Source organism: Diceros bicornis, chromosome 29 (genome assembly GCF_020826845.1).
Source record: "Diceros bicornis minor isolate mBicDic1 chromosome 29, mDicBic1.mat.cur, whole genome shotgun sequence".
Classification (NCBI taxonomy): domain Eukaryota; kingdom Metazoa; phylum Chordata; class Mammalia; order Perissodactyla; family Rhinocerotidae; genus Diceros; species Diceros bicornis.
In genome coordinates, this window is record NC_080768.1 from 25,235,947 (window position 1) to 25,256,999 (window position 21,053).

Here is a 21,053-nt window from a genome sequence, read left to right on the forward strand (position 1 = left end):
TCATTTTGTCCTAGCACCCACTCACTCTCCCTCTCACTACCCCCGTCCCCTACTCCCCTAACCTTTTTTCTGATGCTCTTATTCACCAAACTCATTCCCACCTCCACATCCTTGTATCACTCTTTACTCTGCATGGAAGACTATTTTCCTCCTGCTTCTCCTCCCTTCCCTCCCTCCCTCCCTCCCTCCCTCTTTCTTTCCTCTTTCTTTCCTTCCTTCCTTCCTTCCTTCCTTCCTTCCTTCCTTCCTTCCTTCCTTCCTTCCTTCCTTCCTTCCTTCCTTTCTTTCTTTCTTTCTTTCTTTCTTTCTTTCTTTCTTTCTTTCTTTCTTTCTTTCTTTCTTTCTTTCTTTCTTTCTTCTCTCTCTCTCTCAATCTGTCTCTCTCTCTCTTTCTCTTCTCTACCTCATTCTTTCTCTCCCCATCATGATTTAACACTCATTTCCACAGAAAGCTCTTCTCTGACCACCCTATACAAAGTGGGACACTCCCGCTGCAGTTACTGTAGATCTCATTAACCTATTTATTTTCTTCTTACATTTGTTCCTATCTGAAATTATCTTATTTATCAATCTGTTAACTTTCGCTGTCTGTCTTCTCATGGTTGACTATAATATTCAGGAAATTATACGGATTTTATATCTCTTATTCATCAATGACTATTTTGTCCCTTTAATAGTGCTCCGCCCAGAACAGCTGGGACTGCAGGAAAGAAGGAAGGAAAGATGGGAGGAGAGAGCATTTAGCATCTTGGCCTTAATTTAAGGGGGTTAAGTTACCGAAATACTGAGAACTTCTTAATAGGCAGTTTCACTTATTAAGAGATTCCTCTTCGTGGACTATAGCGACAGCATGAAATGAAAGCTCCACTGTAGAAATCCACCTAGCCAAAATCTGCAAATATACAGCTCTGTTTTCACGCATGAGCTATTTATTGGAGTTAAGCCATGGACGTATGAAAAGTTAGAACTTTACGAAACATTAATACTTGGGCTTTGAAAACAAGGACAATAATATTTATCCAAAGCATCTGATTTATAGTCAACTCTATTTTGTGAAGTTTTATGAATGTATAACATATGATACTGGTCTGTGTACTTGACACTTCAGGCTGAGTGTAATGGATGGTAAATAAGGAAGCATCCATAAAGGAAAGGGAAAAGCAATAGGCTTATTTCTCTAAAAGCATATTGTCGACCAAAGCTATGTGATTTTATTCCTTTTGGCAGATCATTTGAAATAACTTGATGCTCAGCCCGTGGATTTGAAAACGTTTTTAAAGCACAGTCTCAGCATCCAGTTAATTCAAAGACAAATTGTTTCTGAGACTACTGCTGATAGGTCTAGGATAGCTGCAGGATATTCTGCTGTATCCAACATTAACTTAGTAGCTGGAAAAATATCAAGATATATTTTCTAAGGCTTTGGGAGGTGTTATTTCACTGGCTTCTATTGATTTCATTGTTATTATTCCTGAAAATGCATCGTGTGTGCAGTATATAACTTGACTTTATGTCTGCCAGGTTGAAAAATGTAATCCTTCTGCTTTAGGATGTTATAACAGGGAAATGAAAGATAATCACGCAAACATATATGCGGATATAGAGATGCAAAGAACATTATGTTGCCCAATACAACTTTGGTTTAAAAGAGAAGGAAACTGTATAGGCAAACACATTGGAGAAGTAATTAAGGGGACTTTGAGTCTTCTATTCAGTTAGATTTTTCCATTTTCTGGATTATTTAGAAGAGAATTAAACTGAATAATCTCCAATATTTCTAGGACTCTATTTTAAGGTATTAGCAGGATTTTACTATAAATATTGTTTTTTTGAATATAACAAAGTTCTGTAGCATTGAGGGATATGATGGGTAATAAGGTTCAGGTCTGTTTGTTTGCAAATATTCTGGACCCTCTTAATAAGCACAATAAAACTTTATGATGACAAGGGTTTTGTAATTCTCTATTAGAGCCTCAATAAATGTTTTAGACAGTAGGAACAATTGAAAGACATTGAAGTAATAATCACAGCATAGTATTCTCAAGGAATTAACACAACTCAAAAAAATTATTAATTTATTCTCAAAATTAATGTCTTTGTGGAATCAGGACTAACTCTTCCGATTTGACATTAATCTATCAAACCAAGCATAAGTTCAGCTTACTCAAATAACTTATCAATGTTAGCTTAATTAATGATTCTTTGACAATTTAAGCTAATAAACCAATTATTTGACATATGAAAGATAATTCTCATTAAAGTTAACAGTCTGCTCTAGCTGTTTGAGGTACAGAGATCCCTATACAATTAGATGAATCCACAAAATTACCCTCGTCCTTATTCTTTGGAGTTCCCTTCTAATGGTGGCTAGAGAATTTAGAGGGATTAGAAGAACAATGCCAAAAACAAAATTAAAGATCTGATTCAGGCAATTACTCATTCATCCCACTACTAGTACCATCACCTAGGCAAAGCCCCCAACCTGCTCCCTTGTGCTCACACCCCTCAGCCTTCTGTCATGATATATTTTCCCTTTGAGGTCACCTGGGTGGTCCTTTCAAATCTGATTTCCCCCAGGTAAATATCTCAGATAGATGAGAAGATGGCAAAATGAGTTACAAATGATGATTTGCCTCAAAAACGCTGGCCCTGAGTCCCTCAAAAGATTTTGCTTCTAAAGAAACTTACTGTGTTTCCAAGGTTTTCATTTTTTTTTTTCACCCAAGACCCTACCCAACCTTCATACCTTGTACAACACGGGGAATTTGGAAGATTCCTAATACTAATCGACTTGACTTGAACACACAAGAATAGTAAACAGTCATGTCCAAATAACTGTATATGGTCAATGAGAAACTTTAGCTATTCCTATAAGCAAAAATATTCCCATAAATATATGTCTATATTACAGTGAATTCAGAATAAGTAACTATGATTCCTATGCTTGTGGGGGTTTTTCCAAAAGTGTATGAAAGAAAAAGAAGCATTGAAATATATTGGCAATGACATAAGTTGAAGTAGCAGTAGGTAAATGGCCCCATGCAAAAAAAAAAAAACCAAAAAAATGCCCACCGCACAAACTGAAAACCTGCCTTGTTTGATTCTTTTCCCATTTTTTTGCTATCCTTGGAAATATTCTTCCAAAATATTCTTTTATATGCATCTTTAAATCTCTAACCATAATTATTTGTTTGTTATCATTGATTTGTACCATGACACAAGAAGAGTAAATATATAACTTTTCCCAGGAATAATTCATTAGAAAGCTGTAAATATATATCAGTACTCACTGATACTATACTTCTTTTTCATTGTACTTTGCTCCAGAAGATATATATTTAATATTCATGTAAAATGCTTTCTTGGCAGTAGGTCAGTATCTTTCCAATGAAGAGCCCATTGATGATACAGAATAGAACTTCCCTTCTCCTTTAAGTAGAAGACTGCCTATTATTCAGTGTCCTTTTTGTCACATTGAAGAACAGGGGACTTTTTATTCTTTCTAAGAAGTGGCCTTTCAGATTCAGTAACAACATGTTCTGTTCCTCAGGAAATAAGAGAAGATCGAGATAGGGCGCGGCTAGACTCCATGGTGCTGCTAATTATGAAACTGGAACAGCTTGACCAGGACATAGAGAACGCTCTCAGCACCAGCTCCTCTCCGTCCAGCACACCGACGAACCTGCGGCGGCACGTTCCTGTGAGCTTTCCACTTTCCACTTTGCCCATGAGCATAATATCTCTACTTCATACAGTCCTTCTTGCAAATGAAGCATCCTTGATGGCAGCATCAACCCATATGTGACCCTGATAGTGTTCCACGAAGGTCACACAAATAACTCTATGCCTCATGCAGAGTCTGTAAGAGAAGTGTGTGATTCAAAAGAAAATAGTTATTAGTTAGAAAGAAAAGAGGGTCACCTTGGGAAATTATGCTTCCTAGGGATCAAATCCTCTTCATTGAGGTGGTTTCCCTAATTTTCAGTTTTCTCTGATATAATATAAATGCCGTTAGCAATGCTATGTCTATCTTGTTTATTATTTTATTTCCAATGTCCCACAAATTTACATTGCATGTAGAAGATGCTTAATAAATATTTGCTGCATGGATAGATGGATGGGTGGATGGGTGGGGAGGTAGGTGAATGGATGCATGAATGGATGCTGGTTGAACTAACCCAGCATACTACAAGAAAAAATTTAGATGAGATTAACTTGAAAATAGTCTAAAATTCACTCAGTGAAATACAATGAATAGGACAGAGGTGGGAATTTTATTCTACTGTGCATTAATTTCATATAAGACAGACACTCCTTTGGGATTCTGACACTCAAAATAAAATTTGGAAAACACAGGTTCCAGGGCTGACTATATATTTTATACATTTAACATTAGCTTCATATTAAATGGCTTAGTTTGTGCATATCTAGCAAATGTGATGGTAGAATTTACTTATAATTAATCCGTGAATCTCTTTTCAATTAATCTACTATTTTTGTAATGATAAACAACACGTTAAGTCAAGAAGTTATGTATTTACCTAAGATCAAAGGGGTGGAAAATCCTGTATATAAATCTGAGCACCTACCTAAATGGAACTATTCTCTATAAAATTCTTTAATTTATATACCTCTACTACTGATTCTGAAATTATTCAAGATTCATTCTAACTGTAAGACAGAATATTTCAAAGTAAATAAACAAATTGAAATAATAGGTAACCTTAGTATATCTAGATATTATTTTAAGTCCTTTATGCATGTTAACACATTCATTCCTCACCATATTTTTCAGATGAGTAAAAAGCATAGAGAAGTTACTAATTGTATGTGCCAGAGCTGGGATACAAACCTGCCAGCCTTGACGCATAGCCGTGTCATTTAACCACTACCCCATACTGCCTTCTCTAGCTGATTGTAATGGGAATCTGATAGCTTGAGCAAAAAAAAAAAAAGAGGGCCAGCACCGTGGCCTAGTGGTTAAGTTTGGCGCCCCCCACTTTGGCAGCCTGGGTTCAGTTCCTGGGCACAAACCTACACCACTCATTGGCAGCCATGCTGTGGTGGCAACCCACATACAAAATAGAGGAAGATTGGCACAGATGTTAGCTCAGGGTGAATCTTCCTCAGCAAAAAAGATAAATAAATAAAAAATGGAAGAAATAGGTGAACTGTTTTTTGTTCAGTTTAAATAAATTGAATACAAATTTTTTTGATGAATAAATATGAAATGAAATACTTCAACCTAGAAAGCCAGTAGAAATGACGTTTTTGTTTTTTGTTTGTAACCTTCTAGATAATTTTTTTTTAATCCTTCAGGATTCATATAAAATGTTTTCTTTACAGTGAAGTCTTCCCTAAATCTCCTTCTGTCTTCCCAAACAGAATCAACTACTCCTTCTCTGTGCTGCCATAATAATTTACACATACTTTAGTAGGGCAGGCACCCACATGGAGGAAAGGCAATCCAAGTGATCTGAAGACTAACAAGAAGGGATGTTTTAATCTTGTTTCCATATGAAGGGTGTATAGCAGCTTCATGCTCAATTTTGTCAACACATTTAAAGCCTTATTTTTCAATAGAAGATCCTTCTTAGTACTTTTTTTGCCATTAATGTAAGCATGGGATATGTTTTCTCTTTGAAAGTTGTCTGGTGTGAATTGTTAATCTCTCCTTATCTCCTTAATCTCTCTCCTTTTCCCTCTATATTGAATTTTCCTCAATCCCCATGTATTTAGGGGAAAAAACACAGCCCAAATTTCTGCTAAATACAGCGCCATATTGTCTCCATCTCAGAAAGCATGACAGCCCTTACCTGCTAGACAGGGTTCTTTGTTGAATGGTAGAGGCAAAAAACCCAGGAGCTAAAATGGGTGATGATTTTAGGATCTGCCTGCATCTACATCTCTGCCTCCATTTAAAGTGTAAACTAGATTTTATGTTACACATACTGTCTCATGGAAATCACCACCATTGCTGAATAATGGTTGATTCTGTAAATAAAGATCTATTTCTAAGTTTTCAGTTCAATAGACACTTGGAATAGGCAAAATAATACAGTGCAAACATTGTGAATTTTGGAGTCTGCAGACCCGGGTTCAAATGCCACTTCTACAACTGAATATCTGAGAACATAAGAAAATTATTTAATTTCTCAACTTGAGGTTCATGTAAAAAAGGAGATATTGTTTCCTACCTCATGGCTTGTTGGGAGGAGTCAATGAAAGAATGTGTGTGAGATGCATTGCGCAGATCTGGCACAGAGTACATATTTAGAATTTGTTAATTTTCTTTCCCTGTCCCATGTACTCATGCCAGGCACCGGGCTCAAGATGAATAAGATGTATGCTGCAGCCCTCAAAACTTCTTTTTGGTCTTTATGTTTTTCTAGGTCATTCCTTGTTTTTTATTTCTGTTCCTTGGTATTTAAAGCTAATTTTAACATTCTCTCATCATCAAAAATTTTTCCACAAGCACTTTCCATTCCTTTTGATAATTGCACCATGGAATAAGGGGATTATAACAGCATGATTATGACCTCGATTGTCCACCAAGGAGCTCTGTCCCAGATTCAGACTAGAAACTCTCTGCCAGACTAGAAACCTCACACTGCACTGTCAACTTACAGTTTAGCAGGGAGGACAAGACAGACAATGAAACAGGGACCTCTGTTAGAGATTATTTGTGAGAAGATACTGGAATGAGTTCTATGAATAAAAAGGATATAAAGAATAATATAGGTTGGAGTCTTTAAGAAGGGCTTTAAGGTGAAAAAAATATTGAAATCAGGGTGGAGATAAAGATTTAAAGGGGGCTGCCTTGATACAGCCTGACGAATTGGGGTCAGACAGATTTGAATTTTAATGCCAGCTCTGCCACAGAATGTGAATTTGGTCAAGTTACTTGCCTTAAGCCTTGGCTTCATCATCTATCAAGTGATGATAGTAATATCTTCCACATAGAGTTGGTGAACACTGAAGCAGAGAATGACTGTAAAGTATTGTCTTTAAAAGATGAAAACACAATAAATGGTAGATTTTTTAAATATTTACTATTTTGCCTCAGAATTATTGTATTGTTAGAAAGGTGCAAAGTTACTCTCTTCACCTAAACCAATCATAAACAGGAAGGCAAAATTAATGCAAAAGATTTCTGATATACATAAAGGTCAAATATAAATGGCTTATAAATTACCTGCTACTTATGACTATGCCTTTGATGTTTATAAATTACCTGCTATTTATGACTATGCATTTGATGTTGATCCAATTTGAAATCTTAATGAATCATACTTCTCTTATGGTAAAATGTTGTTTTGCTTTTCCATGCAAAGGAAGAATAGATGGCCCCTGATCTGAAATCATTCAGGGCGTGAGAAATTTAGTTAGGGTTATGTGTTTTACACACATACACACACGCACACACACACACTTAAGAAATATAGTATTACTTTTCATATTCATTATCATCATGTATCTTTTTTGTACCCTTTCTTTCTATTCTTTATCTTTGTATGCCACTTTTTTCTTCTCTTTTTTTGCAGCTTTATTGAGATATAATTGGCATATAACATTGTGTAAGTTTAAGGTGTACAATATGATGATTTGCTACACTTATATATTGCAAAATGATTACCACAATAAGGTTAGTTAACACATCCATCGCCTCATATATTTATAATTTTGTGTGTGTGTGGTGAGAACATTTAATATCTACTCTCTCAGCAACTTTCAAGTTTATAATTAACAAGTGTTGTTAACTATAGTCACTGTACTGAATATTAGATCCCCCAAATTTATACATCTTATTTTTTCTTTTATTGCTTGTGTGCTTTGGTGTCATATCCAAAAAATCATTGCCAAGACCAGTGTCAAGAAGCTTTTTCTCTACGTTTTCTTCTAGGAGTTTTTACAGTTTCAGATCTTACATTTAAGTCTTTAATTGATTTCGAGTTAATTTTTGTGAGTGGTTAAGATAGGGGTCCAACTGCATTCATTTGCATGTGAATATCCAATTTTCTCAACACCACTAATTGAAAATACTATTTTTTCCTCATTGAGTATTCTTGGCTTCCTTGTCAAATATTAATTGACTATACACGTGGTGTGTGTTTATTTCTGAGCTCTCTATTCTATTCCATTGGTCTATGTGTCTGTTTTTATGCCAGTACAATTACCATACTGTTTTGATTACTATAGCTTTGTAATATAGTTTGAAATCAGGAAATGTGATCCCTCCAGCTTGGTTGTTCTTTCTCAAGATTGCTTTGGCTATTCGGGGTGTTTTGCGATTCCACACAAATTTTACAATTGTTTTCCCTATTCTGTGAAAAATGCCCTTAGAATTTTGACAGATTATACCGAATCTGTAGATCACTTTGGGTAGTATGGACATTTTCACAATTTTAATTCTTCCAATCCAAGAACATGGGATATCTTTCCATTTATTTGTGTCTTCTTCAATTTCTTTCATCAATGTCTTATAGTTTTCAGTGTACAGATCTCTTACCACCCTGGTTAAATATTAATATTTTTAAGTCTAGTTATTCTTTCATGAAATAATATTTAATGAGCACGTTCTAGGTACCAGGCACTATGCTAAGATCTGAGGATGTATCAGTGAACAAGACAGGTGAAGTCCCTGCCCTTGTGATACAGAGATTCCAGCTGAGGGAGACAGACAAGGATTCTAAAAAGAGATGAATGAAGGGTGGATGGATAGATGGATAGTAGATAGATAAATAGATGGATAGATAGATAAGACTGTGGTTGGATATAATTGATATGTGGTAGATAAACAAGGTAATAAGATTGTGGAACACAGAATGATATGCTGTGGAGGTTGAAGGAAGGAAACTTCTTTACTTGAAATGTCAAAAGATACTTCTCTGAGGTAGTGATATTGAAACTGAGACCTGAGTGACAAGAAAGGGCCAACAAAGTGAAATACTGGAGCAAGGGACAAGAAAAGACATAGCCCCTACCATATAAACCAGCTTGATGTACTAGAAGGACTGACAAAGAGTGAGTATGGCTGGAACATACTAAGGAACAAGAGAATGGTCGAGTATCAGGCCAGAGAGCTAGGGTGCAAAATAGATGATATGTGACCGTGTGGGCCATGGTAAAGTTGAGATGAAGAAAGATAGACACAAAGATGTTGAACTCATAATTTTCTCGGGTTAAAATTATAGAGTGATATGTGTCTTTACTCCCTCCCCTCTCATTTTCCTCACCCTCACCTTTCCTCTGTTCTCTCAGGCCACCATATAATGCAAAGAGAGCGTTTGATAAATCAAATGCACAGCCTTTGGAGAGATTACCAAGTAATTGCATTCACTTAGCAGATATGTCATAGCTACATATTGTGCACTAGTTACTAAAAAACCATGATGATATTAATAATAACTATTTATAGTAATGGCTAACATTTAATGAAGATTATTACGTGCCAATTATATATATATGCAATATATCTTGCTTAATCGGCATGAAACTCTGTGAGTGCATGTTATTAATATACCCATTTTCAAATGCGGGAATTGAATCACACATGACAAAGCGTAATTCCTGCCCTCAAATAGCTTATAGTTCGTTCGATAGACAGACACTTGAGCTAAATGATTCCAGGCCATTGTGTTAGATGCCACCATGGAGATCTGAGGGGAACACAGAAAAGAGTGAGATGAGGAGAAAAGAGAGCTGTCTTTTCATTTGACACCCACAATGACCCTGCTGCATGAGGGGTGTTAAGTGATTTACTTAAGGTCACACAGTGAGGAAGAGGTGTCTATGAGCTTCTACCTCCTGACTCAGTGCAGTGCCCTAGCCAGATCCCACTGCTGCCCCTTCCAATTCACAATCAGCTGTTAAATTTACCAAGGTAGTACATTACCTCTGTCTCCAGTATGTGCCTTCTAAAATCAGACCCTCTGAAGAGTACAATTGTTCTTACAAACTAATGCATGATGATGGGTGACATGTCAGTGTCAGTTATCAGTAACTCTTTAGTGTGTCAATGTGTTTTGGGAGAAGGAGGAGGTGGAAAGGTGTTGGTGGAAGGGAGAAAGGCATATAGAGAACATTTACATGCCCTTAATATCGATTCCTTTTCTTTTAATAGGATCTGGAGTCAGGATCTGAGAGTGGAGCAGATACCATTTCAGTAAATCAGACACAAATAAATTTGTCTTCTAACACTGAGTCCACTGACCTACCCTCTTCCACCCCAGTAGCCAATTCTGGAACCAAACCCAAGTCTACGGTAAGTTGCAAATTGAAACAGTCAGTTTCAACATGAACTGTTGATGATCATCAGGTAAGAGTTGATATCTATTCAGTATAGAAGAAATACTCTTGGAGTCTTAGTTGCAGTGACTTGATAATATTTAAAGTACAACCCAACATCTGCTGTTTGTTTATTTTATAAATGATACCACAAGTACTTCACTAAAACAGGTCATGGTTCCAGAATTATGCAAAACATGGTATTAAATTTTGTTGCTGGATATTCAGAACTTTAAGGAACCAAGAATACAAAATCTGAAGAAGGATCTGCCTGCATTATTATCCTGACCACAAGTTGGAAAATTGCATCTCCAAGCTTCAATAGATCAATCAATCCATCAATAGATAGAGATAGAGATAAAGATATATAAAAATCACACACATCATAAATTTTATGTGGGTTTTAAATGACATAGTACATGTAAAGTGCTTAGTAAAATGCTTACCACAGAATAAATACTGAATAAATGTAAGCTACTATCATTATTATTATGATGCTTCATTGACTTTACAATGCTACGAAAACAAATAAAAAGAATTACCACATGTAATAATATATCATGGTAAATTGTGAATAAAGACATTTTCCTTTAAGTAAAAAAGTTGAACTGCAACAGGAAAGCGGTATTTGACTCTAAAAGGTAACATTTATGGGGGAAGTAATTACTACTTCAAATATCTAAAGTCCCAGCAGCTCCAAAATAACCTTTTCTAGTTTAGTGAAAATCATAGTGCCGTATTATTTTTTTAAATGCTCGTGTTAGCTTAACACAGAGAAACAAGTTTGGATTGCTTGTTTGCCTGTCTTGAAAATACAAGGCAAGTCTGAAATAGGACTCGAAACGGAATACTCTGTAAAACATAGTAGATATGTTCAATTGCAAGAAAAACTAGAGACGTTTTTTAAAGAATAAATATTTATTGGACAGCCACTATGTGACATGCATTATGCTAGATGAAAAAGACTCAGAGAGCAATAAAACATATTCTCTGTCTTTAAACAGCTCATGGTCTAGCAAAAGGAGGTAAGCATGGAAACAGTGAAATGCAATGACCTGCTATGTGGTAGTGCTGTGTGTATTGGAAATAGGAGGAACCAATGACATCCACACAATGCTATTTGGGGGTACATTGAAAAGGCTCTAAAATAATGTACTAATGGGCAGACTGCAATGAAATGGTGCTCTTCTTTTTCATAATGGGTAAAGAAGGTTGAAATGCAAAATTAAAATATGAAACCTGATGATCTCATTTTAGCACATTCTTATTAAGGAAAAAGATAAAAGTCTCTCAGTAGTTTTAACGTGAAGGTTTGGGAACCATTGGAGTATTTGCTGTTTGGACACTGGGGACAGGTGTGGGGCTGACATATAAGAAGGAAGCAAAAAGGAAAGTGAATTCCCTTTTTAAAGATATTTATGCTTCAGTTCGCTTTTTAGAGCACTTGCTATCATGCTGAAGAGCAGTTCTTTTCACTCTGATATTGATTCCATGTTCATCTTTTACTTTAGAATAATTACCACTGAGATCCACTATTTCTTCCTTGTAACATACATATTTTAGTGTGTGGCCACCTTATAACACTTTTGTAACAATTTATGCAACTCTGTATTCAGTTTCTTAGACTTTCTTCAATACTCCCATGTTTATAAATGTGGTCAATATATTTCCATTGAGATATGTACATATTTCTTATGGTAACCATCTTCAGTAAAGTTTTAGAATGAGAAACAAAACCATCAGTTTTTCTATGACTTACATTTTCATGTTTTACCATATCAATTGACCAAACTATTCACCCCACAAGCAAAATTAAGAAACACTTAAAATCAGTTATTGAACAGAAACATATTTTTTCATGTACCACAAATCAGATATTTACTGAAAAGTTGCCAACTTGGAATAAAATTGAATGTGAGAGTGTATGCAGCTATTGAAGTGTGGCTTGTTACCTGAGCACCCATCACAGCTTTGTAGTGATGCCACAACTCATTAGTCAGTGAGCCATGAGAATCAAACACAATATTCGTCCTCAAGACAACCAAAAACTGCTTAACACATCTTGACCAATACCACAAGTAGAGTTAGACAGCTGGACACACAACTCTGTCCAGCTACTGAACTATAATTTAATAAAATTCTCTAGCCAGCCATGAGAGGTGGCTAGAAAAAAACTTCCACTCTCAAAGGCAACTGACTTTTAGGAAATTTCTTGAAGAAAATGGCCTATAATGAAAGTAGCTTGAAAAACAGACTTTTGTTTTGAGGGGAGGGGTTGTTTTAATGTGTGTGCATGCATTTTATTTTTGGTTGTTATTGGTGGTGTTATTCTTTTGGGTACTTCCTTTTTACTACAGTTGGAAAATAATTCTTGGATCATGAATCAATTTTATGTTTTTAGTTGTTCTTGGGTTAGAATATTAGAATGAAGAATTTTACCTATTTTATCAGAGATTAAACAGATACCTTGGCCCTCAGTTTGGAGCTTAGGGAATAGATGATGTGGATGGCAGTCTGGCTACTTTGTGAGAAGAGAAAAAACTCTAGTATTCTACAGAGCTGTTCTTTTCCTCGTGAACTAAAATTTCAATTTTAACATTAAGGAGAAACATTAAATTCTAATAACACCTACTTCTAACATCCACCTAAAATGAACTAACCTTCTGCTCCATAATGCCACATTTTTACAGAATGCTTACTTTCATTTCGGAATTATTTAATGTTACATTTGATTTGCTGCTGTGAGGTCTATTTATAATGGTGACTAACTACCACAAATATTTGGCTTTCCTTTTGTGTGTAAGGTCTCTGGGTTTCTAAGCGCCTATTTTTCAATAAGATTTCTTCTTCTACATTTATTATTAGAATGGGACCAATGAGTAATCTTCGGATCTTTCATGAATACTATGTATATATCACACTGAAAATTGAGCGTTAAAGTAGATTTCTGAGACGTATTTCACACAAAAATGAAAAAGTTAAAATGTAGGATATCCAATACCAAAAAACATCAGGAGAAAAGGGGTCTAGTGCTTCATGTCAAAAAGCCCATCAATTTCTCTCCTAAATTCTTTGCTTTGTTCCTTTGAGGCAGTCTCATAATGCCTTTCCTTCTAGACACTTCTGCAAACAACACATGAGTAGTCACATCATTTTATACGAAGTGTTTTGATTCACTGCAGAGTAATATACTGACCTGCCTCTCGCCATGGGATTCAGTACTCAAGTTGTTCCTATGTTAGTTAATATAGGGTTGTTACATGAAAGATTTTAAAGCCGGTCACTAAAACCCCAGAGGTTTTGTTGTTGTTGTTTTTCCTAAAGATACTGATAAGTGTAGGTGTTCATTAAATCACTATCAATTATACATTTATGAAGAAAGCGACCCAGCCCTAAATAAGGAAAATAGCATATTTTATTTGTGAAATAAGTAACTGGAGGAAGAGAGAGTCTAGCATTCTGCTGTGAAGAATAACTGAGAGCATCATTAAAAACAATGCAAGGATGTATTTGTAATTTAGTCTAAATGCCTCTCCCCACCTCAGAAACTCCTTTAGTTGCCCTGTGATAGAGAGAATTCTAGTAACAGTCATGAGACCCTCAATCATTTGAGCATGTTGCAACCACAGCTAGACAGAGCAGCTTTGAATACATCCTAAACTATCTAAAGGAATGTTGGAATATATTGGCATTCATATCAGAATGTAGTGACTACTGGAATTACAAAATAACCCTTTCATTGAAGACATCAAAAACAGCAGAAATTATTAACTTTCATTATTGTGATAGCTACAGAGTGAAAACAGACAGATACATCTCATTCCAGCTCAAGATGGCAACAGTAGCTCCAATTTCGCAGATCAAATACCCCCCTAATCTTTTCATCATCCCCACCAAAATACCAATGAGATAGATATAGAGGGAAACATCAGCTCATGGAGAGGCGGGAGCTGAGGACAGGCAGAATGCCACCCAGCCAGAGACCACCAACTCCTTTTAAGAATGGTTCAAAATAAATCCTGCCTAAAGATTGCTAGAGGGTGACCAAAATAAAGCTTGAAGAGAGTATGTCCTGACTGCAAGTTCATGATCATTTCTAGATGACTTTAAAAAAGAAAAGACTCCAATGCCACAGTCAACCTGATATTTGGACTGCTTTTACTGACAATTCCAAAAATTGCATGATCAATCTAACCTATTGTTGAAGGAAAAAAATCTCTTAATATGACCCCCCAAACGTAACTGTTTATGCTATAGTCAACTTAGTGAGGCACTTATATACAATCTATTATTTTCCTCCCCTCTGGCATCATAGAAGCAAACAGTAATTTTCTAGCCTGACATTCACTTGTCAATAGCCTTATCCTTCCTAAAAAGCATAAATGTTTTGAAGTGAGGGGAAAAGGAGGTGATGACATTGTATATGAATTTTGACATTGTTATTTTTAATGAGCGTTTTTAAAGTTTAAGTCATTTAAAAACAGGATCTTATTTTTCCTTTTTTCACCCAATGAGATATGGTCTAATCTACATTGTTCTTGAAATTATCCATTTATATTTTGACCACTGTGCATATAAGAACCATAAATTTCTGCTCACAGTATTTCTATGAATTTACATGTAAATCTGGTAAAAGCAGAGACTGATGGAATGTGAACCTTAGGAAAGATCCAGAAGTTTTATCTGGGTAATAACTATGGAGAAAAGTATTTTCTGCCCTTGTAATAATAATATCAAAAATAAAAAGAACAAGCATTTATGGAGTGCACGCTTTGTGGCAGAGACTACGTTACGGACTAGTAAGGCACAGTTCATCGAATCCTCACAACAGCCTTTGAGGTAGATGCTATTATTATCTAGGGTTCATAGATGAAGACACTGGGACTCACAATGGCTAATCTGAGTCACCTACGGTCTCACGGCTAGTAAGGGATGGGATCAGGATGGCACCCAGATCTTCCATGCTCCTAAGCACTGCTTTATACAAAAAATACACATGCTAACCATCTGGCTTCAGAACCAATATATATTGGTTTGAGCTGTTGTTATATCAGAAACAAAGCATCATTAATGTTTGAATTCTCAAAGTGCACAAGAACAGTTTCATTGAACAATAAAGAACAGTGGCTGGTTCATCAGAGCATGGCGTGGGTTATATTGTTCTAACATCATTTTCTAAATCATCCATCTACCACAGATTTTTTATATGTGTTCATATGTATATATGTGTGTGTACATATACTAGATTATATATACATATATTTTTGTGTATATGTGTGTATATATATATCTCCATTCCCCGATGTTATTTTCCAAAAGGCTGTGTTGAATAATTCTCAACTATATGATTAAATTTTTGATGAAATCAAATTAGTAATTATGAAGTTCTTATATAGTCACATTATTATTATTCAATATAAATTTTAGTAATATATTTATTAATTTTATATAAGACTGTTGCTCAGGATAAACACAGAAACCACAAATGCAGATTTATTCATTGTTACCAGGTATGGAGTCTGGTGGTGTCTGTATCTGGGATAGGAGATTTGAAGTTTGGGAAGATCTGAGAAAGGGTTTCAAAGGAGAAAATCTCATAAGGTGAGAAGAACAGAGGTTAATGGGCACCTTTTATAACCAATAACCAACGTGTTAATTGTTGCTTCTGTAAAAGGAGGACTTCCATGTAAGGCTGCGTAAAAATAAAAATTATAAAGCCCATAAAATATTGTTCTGATGGAAAGTTATTTATGAAAGATGTCAGCGACAGTCTGATTGGGAATATGACATTAATCCGTGGTGAATTAGCTACACAAGATTAGAAAAAGAATTCTTAATCTGGAATCCATGGATGGATTTAGGAGAGTGCCTGAACCCCCTGAAATTGTATTTTAAATTATGTATGCATGTCAGCATTTACACGTGGGAAGCCTGTCAATATCTTAAATCTGATTCTCAAAAGACTTTACAAGCCCCCCATAAAGAAATGCTTATTCAAGTTTTGATGGATGATTCAATCAATTATCTAGTGAAGAGATCTGATGAACATGAGAACATCTTTGTTACAAATAATATACTTCGAGCACATTGACAGGAATTACTTTGTTAGAGTTTATTTCCTAGTGGAGAATTCCACATTACCCCCTTTGCAATAAATTAGGCTGTGCTTCACGGATATTTGGTGAAAACTGATTTTGCTATGGAACTATAAAATGTTGTTCACATTTGTGCCAAGGTACAGCATATCAATAAAATTAACTGATCCAAGAAAGAAAAGAAAGACCATCGGGGGTTCTCCATAATAGTTTCAATGTAAACCAGGTTTTGTATCTAAATGCAATGACATATCTTGTACATATGGTCATTAAGCTAAAGTCATTTTGCTTGTGACACTAAATAATGGGCACTAAAGGGGCCGGCCTGGTGGCTTAGCAGTTAAGTGCGTGCGCTCCGCTACTGGTGGCCTGGGTTCGGATCCCGGGTGCGCACCGACGCACCGCTTCTCCGGCCATGCTGAGGCCGCGTCCCACATACAGCAACTAGAAGGATGTGCAACTATGACATACAACTATCTGCTGGGGCTTTGGGGAAGAAAAAAAGGAGGAGGATTGGCAATAGATGTTAGCTCAGAGCTGGTCTTCCTCAGCAAAAAGAAGAGGATTAGCATGGATGTTAGCTCAGGGCTGATCTTCCTCACAAAAAAACAAAAATAGTCGGCACTAAAATTGAAAAAAAGCATGTAGATTCTGGAATCCAAATCACATAATTTTAAAGTATCATTTAAAACTCAACTCATATGCAAAATTTTAGTAATGCCTCTATTTTGTTTTATCAGGAAATTATATACTACATTTTTGCTTAAATGTTTATCAAATGAATTTTTTTAACAAAGCTGGTAATTTTCCCTAATGCTATCAACTATTTAAAATAAAATATAGGGATAAAGCATTGTCTTTTTTACAAATAGGACCTGCAAATACTCCTGTTTTTTGTTTTTGTTTTTGTTTTTGTTTTTATGAGGAGATCAGCCCTGTGATAACATCTGCCAATCCTGTTCTTTTTTTGCTGAGAAAGACTGGCCCTGGGCTAACATCCGTGCCCATCTTCCTCCACTGTATATGTGACGCTGCCGCGGCATGGCTTGCCATGTGGTGTGTCGGTGCACGCCACGGATACCAACCGACGAACCCCAGGCCGTTGCAGCGGAGCGCGTGCACTTAACCATTTGCACCACCTGGCCGGTCCCCAAATACCCCTTTTTACTGAAGTCTTGGGAAAAAAATACAAGGCAATATATAAATTTGACTAGAATTTAAATAGGATTTCACAATGTCACATATGATAAGTAAAGAAAATAGTCAGCATAGTAAAGGAAAAAATGACACACAGAATTTTTAAAGAAAGTTTAGTCAGCCTCTTCTGAAACACCAAAAAAATTGACTTAATACAGTTTATCATTAATAAACACAAACAAAATGTAATAGTCTTAGAAAAATACCTGTGATTGTAATGCTTTTTAATGTGGCCATTTAACTTTGACATAGCTAAGCAATAACATTAAAGTATGTGGATTTTTAAAGAAATATTTATCTTTGTTCACTAGGATCCTCATTTTTTATGAGAAAGAAAAATCAGGCAAAATTTATAGCTTTTTGTAAGAAAAACTGAGCCACCAGAGAGCTGGGAAAAAACTGTTTCTAAAAAGGAAATCATTCTGTGATTATTATAATGAGATATTTCTTAGAATTCTATGACTCTAAAGCATAGAGGATTCCGTTCACATATTCTAGATTTTTAAATAATAAATAAATATGTAATTCATTAGCCTTGGGCTTTGAAAAAAGAAACATTTTTCATAGTCATTTGCTTTTATATTTAAAATACATTCAAAATTCTCTCATTTCTTGTGTTTAAAGATACTGACATCTGTTTCCAATTTATTTACATGTTAATTCGTGACAGTCTTATTTGGGATGGGTTATTTGATCTCCACAACGACCTCCTCATGTAAGCCTTTTCACTTTGAATCCAAGAGTTTCATTTTGCCAAGAATGAGTATAATTTGTACACAGATATACTGATCCTTACTATTCTGTGCGAACATGGTATTTAAATAATTTTTTGAGTGGGCAAAATTGTTTTTTTATCTTGTTTTAGTTTATAATAACCTGGTTAATTAGATGGCTGGAGTAGAATTCCTAAAACCAAAAGAAATTTGGAAAAACAGAACACACATGAATGATGAAAGAGTTAGAACTGAATAGATTCCATTAGAACAAGAAACAATTTTTTAAAATCATCTAGGCAACCTAAGATTTGGTCATATGAGTAGCACTTTTGTATGTTATCATCATTACAATGAGAAAAATTTAGTTTTTCCATGTGCAGATGTTACTTCTCGAATCCAGCTCATATTTTCATCCAAGAGAAATAACAACTTCCAGTTATTTCTGGGCAATGTAAAACGGCAAGCCAACAGCATGCCACATCACAGCAACCAAGAATATAATTCATAGCGCTGAGCAGTAATAATAACCAGTAAGCCATTTTCACAGAGTTTTCACCTCGTTCATTTCAAACCTAGTTATCCCAAAGTTCTAATTACATATCCAATATGTTCTCATTTTTTTCTACTTCTCTCCTTTGATTCTTTGATAGTTAATTCTGCTCCTGGCATTCGATGGCCTCTCCACTCATTTCTTAAAGACAGTTGAAGCCACTTGAAATGTTTAACCAGGAATTCCAAGTCAACATTCCATAGCAGTTATACAAAGTTTACACAAAGGGCCTTCTTGACTATAGTTTTGAGCTGTCTACCACATACCAGATTCCTAAATGAAAACACCAACCAAGTATTTGAGTATGCTGAGTATCAGACATCTAAACAGATGGAGTCATGTAACAAAAATACGAAAGTAAGGGAATTGTCTACTCTTAATCTTCACGGTGTCCTAAGACACCATCATATTGAAAAATATCAATGTTCTTGACTATTCTGGGTATTTAATGAGCAATTTATGTGCTAGGTTTCTTTTTTTTTTTGAACCAATAGTTCATATTCTTTAAATTATTGTTGCCACTGTCAGTTTTTAGTGATTCTCTATTCTTTCCACCGTAACAACTTGGTGTAATGCAGATGACCTCTGGATTAGTAAACTCCTTCAAAAGAAAATCAATTGATGTTCATGAAAATGATTCTAATTGCTTCCGCTTTACCATAGATTGCTTTATCCATTTTATTTTGTGGTTCTTGTTCTGTTGATTCATTTTGAAGGCCCTATTTTTACATTATAGTAATTTACTGAATGGGCATTTACCAAATTAGTCATAATGTGAAATTCAGAGAATCATGCAAACAGGCAATAATAACGGAATAAATCAGTGCTGTTGTGACCGTGTGCTCCGGGACACCCCCTGAACTGCCTTCCTCCACCTCCACCAGCCAGACTTATTTGCTTTTATCTCTTTTATACATTGGCCTTCTGAATAAGATCTTTGATCAATCATAGTGTAAATTTTGTTTCAATCTTAGACTAAACAAATTATATGGGAGAGGAAAATGTTGGAGAATTTTTTGTGAGTCCAGGCAGCCTCTGATATATGTCTATATTATTTCCAAGAGCATCCTAGTGAGGCGACCCCAAGAACTGCCTTGCTGCTAGGGTGACATAGTCATTCCTAAAGCTTCACCTTCACTGAGTCCTGAACTCTGGGGGACAGTGAGAAACAAAAAAAGCGTGAGAGAGAGCAGATTCAGGATCAAAGCAACTTGACTTAGCCCGGGTCTGGGGTTCTACCGGCCCAGTCATTAAATTCTATACTTTAGACATTGGATTGCAGATAGACAGTTTTGTCTTTTTTTTTTTTTTACTTTGTTTCTATTGAAGAATAAAGCCAGAATTTTAAATAATTTTTAATAGATGAACATTTAGAACTCAGAACTAGTAGAATTTCCATTTAGAGATATTTTCTAAGCAAATACTAAGTATTTAATTTTACATTTGGAATTGTGTGGATATATCAAAATTGTGCAATCATTTCCCTACTTGTAACACATTTGTAGTTTTTCTTTCTGTATTAAATGCAATATTATATGTAACATTACAGTAGGCATACATACACTCTACATATATACATACATACATTTTTGTCTGCATTTCTGATATTCTCTATTAAAGTCATGCATTACATAATGACGTTTCAATAAATGATTGACCACATATACAATGGTGGTCTCATAAGATTAGCCTAGGTGTGTAATAGGCTAACTATCTAGGTTTGTGTAAGTACACTCTATGATGTTTGCAAAACAACAAAATTGCCTAATGACGCAGTCCTCAGAACGTGTCCCCATTATTAAGGAATGCATGACTGTATAGTTACATAGACCAAAAAAGAATTCCATGTTTGTTAAAGAGCAATTTTTTATTACCAGTAATATTGAACTTTTCTTATATTTATTAGACATTTGAATACCTTACTTTGATCAAAAGGTAAGGAACAATATTATTAGCCATGTGTAATATTTCTAATTGGTGTATTCATGTCTTTATGAAATTATTCTATTTTATTAAACAAAAGATTTTCTAATTCATAGTGTAGCTGAACTCTAATACTATTAATGTTATGAACATTAATACTACGAAACCTAATTTTTTTTTTCAAAAAACTATAAGAATTTACTATGGCTATGTGTAAGCACTGTCTTTATCACTGGGATAGAATTTAGGGAGAAAAAGAAGGAAGATGACATGATTGGAATCTCT

At 35.3% G+C, this 21,053-nt stretch overlaps 1 protein-coding gene across 1 annotated transcript in view; it reads left to right on the forward strand.

The window, feature by feature from the left end:
• The window catches only part of DLC1 (DLC1 Rho GTPase activating protein), a 380,636-nt gene that overhangs the window by 89,813 nt on the left and 269,770 nt on the right, over window positions 1-21,053 (forward strand). The window contains exons 2-3 of the mRNA XM_058525106.1: window positions 3,551-3,700; window positions 10,124-10,264. Coding sequence (XP_058381089.1) covers window positions 3,551-3,700; window positions 10,124-10,264 — 291 coding nt within the window. The remainder of the gene's footprint in view (window positions 1-3,550; window positions 3,701-10,123; window positions 10,265-21,053) is intronic.